This window comes from Castanea sativa, chromosome 10, assembly GCF_040712315.1.
Source record: "Castanea sativa cultivar Marrone di Chiusa Pesio chromosome 10, ASM4071231v1".
Taxonomy (NCBI): domain Eukaryota; kingdom Viridiplantae; phylum Streptophyta; class Magnoliopsida; order Fagales; family Fagaceae; genus Castanea; species Castanea sativa.
Genome location: NC_134022.1, coordinates 21,244,972 through 21,250,488, shown reverse-complemented (window position 1 = coordinate 21,250,488; position 5,517 = coordinate 21,244,972). Strand labels below are relative to the sequence as shown.

The following is a 5,517-nucleotide window of genomic DNA, read 5'->3' as shown; positions in this document are numbered from 1 at the left end:
ATCTTGATCGTTGGTGGAAAAGATTGGAGGTTGATCCAAGAGAGCACATCGGAGACACCATTTTTTAATTTTTTTTAATGAAATTAGCAACAACCATCTTGGATTTCTGATATAATCCTTCCCGTGAAGCTCAAAACCAAAAACAAAAAACCCTTGCCCGTAATTTTTTTTTTTTCAGAACATAGAAGGCTCAAAACCAAAAAAACAAAAACCCAGACACTAACTTCAGTCTTCACTCTTCATCTCCATCATCCGCCTTCTTGTTCCACTTCCACCATGTCACCAGCTTCTTCTTGAGCCAGAAGAAGACCCTCACAAGCGGCTCAAAGCATTTTTCACCAGCGGCAAAAAGCATGCCCTTGCATATGGTGTGAACAACCACCTTGACTGTTGGTGGAAAAGGTTGGAGGTTAATCCACGAGAGCAAATCGTAGACATGTTAAAGAGATAGCGTATAGTAACAAATATAACATTGCAATAACTAAATATTAATTATTTTACAATCTATTGCAATGACAAACATGAAGCTGCAATGAATATATTATTACAATCATCTAATACCAATTATTTAACAGTCTATTATAATAAAAAAAATATGAAATAATTATCTATTACAATAAAGATACTGTTGTAATAATTTGACTCAAATTATTTTTATCAATTCTTTGCAATCTATTGCAACAAAATTCGTGAAATAATAGCCTATTGCTATAAAATATTCAAAGTAGTAATTTTTTTTTATAGCAATAGCAAATATGTTATTACATAAAAAAAAATTAAAAACAAAAAACAAAAACCTAGACAAAACACCTTCTTCAATCTTCATCTTCATCCTCCTTCTTCTTGTTCCACCACCTCACCAGCTTTTCTTTGAGCCAGAAGAAGACCATGACGAGAACCTTAAAACATTTCTCACCCGCCGCAAACAGCATCCCCTTGCATATGGTAAGGACAACCACCTTGACCGTTGGTGGAAAAGATTGGAGGTTGATCCCGGAGAGCACCTCGGAGACACCTTTTTTCAATTTTTTTTTAATGAGATTAGCAACAACCATCTCGGATTTCTGATATAATCCTTCCTGTGAAGCTCAAAACCAAAAACAAAAAACCCTTGCTCGTAATTTTTTTTTTTTTACAACATAGAAGGCTCAAAACAAAAAAACAAAAAAACAAAAAAACAAAAACAAAAACAAAAACAAAAACCCAAATACCAACTTCAGTCTTCAGTCTTCACTCTTCAACTTCATCCTCCGCCTTCTTGTTCCACTTCCACCGCATCACCAGCTTCTTCTTAAGCCAGAAGAAGACCCTCACGAGCAGCTCAAAGCATTTTTCACCAGTGGCTAAAAGCATGCCCTTGCATATGGTGTGAACGACCACCTTGACTGTTGGTGGAAAAGGTTGGAGGTTAATCCAGGAGAGCAAATCGGAGACATGTTAAAGAGATAGCTTTTTGCAACAAATATAACATTGCAATAACTAAATATTAATTATTTTACAATCTATTACAATGACAAACATGAAGCTGCAATGAATATATTATTACAATGATTTAATACTAATCATTTAACAGTCTATTATAATAAAAAAAAATATGAAACAATTATCTATTACAATATAGATACCGTTGCAATAATTTGACCCAAATTATTTTTATCAATTCTTTGCAATCTATTGCAATAAAATTCGTGAAATAATAGCCCATTGCTATAAAATATTCGAAGTAGTAATTTTTTTTTTAGTAGCAATAGCAAATATATTATTATATAAAAAAAACAAAACAAAAAAAAGACGAAAACCTAGACAAAACACCTTCTTCAGTCTTCATCTTCATCCTCCTCCTTCTTCTTCTTATTCCACCACCTCACCAGCTTCTCTTTGAGACAGAAGAAGACCATGACGAGCACCTCAAAACATTTCTCACCTACCGCAAACAGCATCCCCTTGCATATGGTAAAGGCAACCACCTTGACTGTTGGTGGAAAAGATTGGAGGTTGATCCACGAGAGCACATTGGAGACACCTTTTTTTAATTTTTTTAAATGAAATTAGCAACCATCTCAGATTTCTGATATAATCCTTCCCGTGAAGCTCAAAACCAAAAACAAAAAACCCTTGCCCGTAATTTTTTTTTTCACAATATAGAAGGCTCAAAACCAAAAACAAAAACAAAAACCCAAACACCAGCTTCAGTCTTTAGTCTTCATCTTCATCCTCCGCCTTCTTGTTCCACTTCCACCACGTCACCAACTTCTCATTGAGCCAGAAGAAGGCCCTCAAGAGCAGCTCAAAGTATTTTTCACCAGCGGCAAAAAGCATGCCCTTGCATATGGTGTGAACGACCACTTTTAATTGATAAGAATTAACATTCTGCTATTTTAGTGGTGTAATTAATATTGTGGGCATTGTCTAATGGGAATGGAATACTTACAAATTTGTTAATTGTCCATGCAATGGTTCTCGATCATGTCCCTTACTCATATCAACAGTTGACAATATATGGCCTTGTGAGATTTTTGAGAGTATGAGATAAGCTATAGGAATTAGGATCATGCATGCACCTCAATTGTTTTTTGTCATTTTTGTCTTGTTATTAGGCATGCTCTTTCTTTGCTTCCAAAACAGCAGCGTATTACCCTTTAATTATAATATTTCATGGACATAGCAGATCTTGCGGTCCCACTATTAATAATAATTATTTGCAATAGTTTATAATATTTGGTTATAATAGAGGTTTTAATACTAAATTGAATTTAAAAAAAAATTGCTTAAATAAAATTGAAGAAATCAAAAAAATTTTACAATAACTTTTTTTTAGTTGATTTTTAAAAAATCGTTGTAATAACTTAATACCAATTATTTTGCAATATATTACTATAGAAATGTTAAAGAAATAGCTTATTGCAACAAATATAACATTGCAATAACTAAATATTAATTATTTTACAATCTATTGCAATGACAAACATGAAGCTGCAAAGAATATATTATTACAATGATTTAATACCAATTATTTAACAGTCTATTATAATAAAAAAAAATATGAAACAATTATCTATTATAATAAAGATACCGTTGCAATAATTTGACTCAAATTATTTTGATCAATTCTTTGCAATCTATTGCAATAAAATTCGTGAAATAATAATCTATTGCTATAAAATATTCGAAGTAGTAATTTTTTTTTATAGCAATAGCAAATATATTATTACATCAAAAAAAAAAAAAAAAAAAAACAATAGCTGAATGTTCCATAAGAGTGGGCACTGTCTAACGGGAATGTAATTAATATTGTGGGCACTTTAATGATGTAATAATTACACTTCTTGTGGACACTGTCTAACGGGAATGGAATACTTACAAATTTGTTAATTGTCCATGCTTCTCGATCATGTCCCTTTCTCATATCAATAGTTGACAATATATGGCCTTGTGAGATTTTTGAGAGTATGAGATAAGCTATAGGAATTAGGATCATGCATGCACCTCAATTGTTGTGGATCGATCAAATGTCAGTAGCACTGATGCTTGACATAGTTGAGTTGGGTCGAGTTCAGTAATAAAGTTAACGAGCACAAAATAAGAATATTATTATTATCATTCTCTAGGATCGATATCATCTTGTTCCGTGCTATACATGAATATTATTACGTTAACGTTTGAGTAGAGTCTGTTGCTTGTCTTTTTCTGCACTTTGTGCTTAGCTTTGTAACAGCTTTTGATTGGATTGGTAGTCTGTCTAGTGAGTGCTTGGTAATGAAAATTTGCAGAGAATATTCCGTTCTAATCAAGTCAAAATTAAATAATTACTTGCTTATAAAATCTCACAAATGTCTAACACTAGGTTTTTTATTTTTTTATTTATGGGAAATATGTAACTTTATTTGAAATCAGGAATAAAACATATCATCTTGAATCATCAAAGATTTGAATGAACGGTGGACAATCTTCCACCCAAGCTACAAGAGAGTCAATGTCTTTTGCATATGCCGCAAGAGCATGTGCGGGCTAATTGGCTTGCCTTCTCACATGCAAAGTTTCAAAGGTCCTAAACTCATGCAACCTAAAACGTGTCCCTGCCACTATAATATAGATAGATATTGGAGCATTAGTGGGGTCCGCAATCGCATGGCATAGAATACTTGAGTCTGATTCAAAAATGACGTCCTGTGCTCCAATGTCTCTAGCAAACATAGTAGCTTCATCCATAGCCTTTGCTTCGGCCTCCAAAGGACCTAAAGCCAGCGACATGCGTTTACTCATGGCAGCCACCACTGAACCTCCATGATCACGAATAATAACTCCGACCCCTATCATGCCAAGATGAGGGAAGACAGCAGCATCCACGTTTGTCTTATACCATGGGAAATTTGGTGGGGTCCATCGACTATCAACAACTTCTTTGAACTTGGAGGGCCGTTGGTGAGCAAGCTGATATTCTTCAAGAATAGCTTGAGTACGTACTAGGATATCACGGGGTGACTGGCGGGCAGCTCCAAGCCGAGTTTTATTCCGATCAAACCAAATGCTCCATGCCGTCGTGACGGTAAGCTCAATAATCTCGGTGCCGACGTGCTGGGTGAAGAACAGGTGCCACAAGAAGTCCATGAAATCCCTGTATCTAATCCCGGTTCTATCAAAAGGCAAGTCAGCTAAGGTCCAGGCTTCTTTAGCTAGGTGGCAGTCCCAGAACAGGTGTCCAGTAGTTTCCGCGTCGAGGTTGCATGCATCACACGTGGAGTTATCCAAGACATGACGGTGGTAGAGATTTGCTTTTGTAGGGAGGATATTTTTGCATGCCCTCCAGGTGAAAAGCTTTATTTTGTTTAGAATGTGGAGATTCCAAACCTGCCTCCAGAAGCGGGTTTGAGGCTCACTATAGGAGACTTCCGCATCTGAGTTTCCTTGAGTCATGCATGGCTACCTTGTATGCACTATTCACTGTGAACTTTCCGTTTGGAGTATATGCCCATATTATTCGGTCTCTTGGCTTGTGTTCGCTCAGTGGAATACCAAGAATACAGGCGACGTCATCCGGGGGAAAAATCTGGCTAATTAGACTGACATTCCACTCCCCACTGTTTGAGTCAATTAAAAAGCTCACCTTGGTGTCTTCTGGAAGAATAGTTGGTGGTAAGAGCACCCTGAAGGTTGAAGGTCGTGGCAGCTAGCGATCCGTCCAAATATCTATGTTTTCACCATCTCCCACCTGCCATCGGTAACCCGCCTTCAGGACTGGCTGGGCCAAGAGGATGCTCCTCCATGCATATGATGGCTTCGTGCCCAATTCGGCATGCAGAAAATCTGTGTTAGGAAAATACCTAGCTTTTAGGACCCTATGGACCAACGAGTGGGAATTATTTTGCAAGCGCCACCCTTGTTTGGCCAGGAGAGCTAAATTAAACGCTTTTAGATCCCGGAAACCAAGCCCACTTTTCTCCTTAGAAGCACACATTTTTTCTCAGCTAAGCCATGCTATTTTGTTTTTACCATCCTTCTGGCCCCATCAAAATCTGC

General features: G+C 36.5%; 1 protein-coding gene across 1 annotated transcript; it reads right to left on the bottom strand.

Moving 5' to 3' along the window:
* Positions 1–232: 232 nt before the first annotated feature.
* Positions 233–4,914, bottom strand: LOC142612215 (uncharacterized). Its single transcript, XM_075784331.1, has 2 exons — positions 4,143–4,914; positions 233–387 (listed from the first exon to the last, which is right to left on the bottom strand). The coding sequence occupies exons 1-2, from the start codon at positions 4,912–4,914 to the stop codon at positions 233–235; spliced, it is 927 nt and encodes a 308-aa protein (XP_075640446.1).
* Between the last annotated feature and the right edge of the window lie 603 nt (positions 4,915–5,517).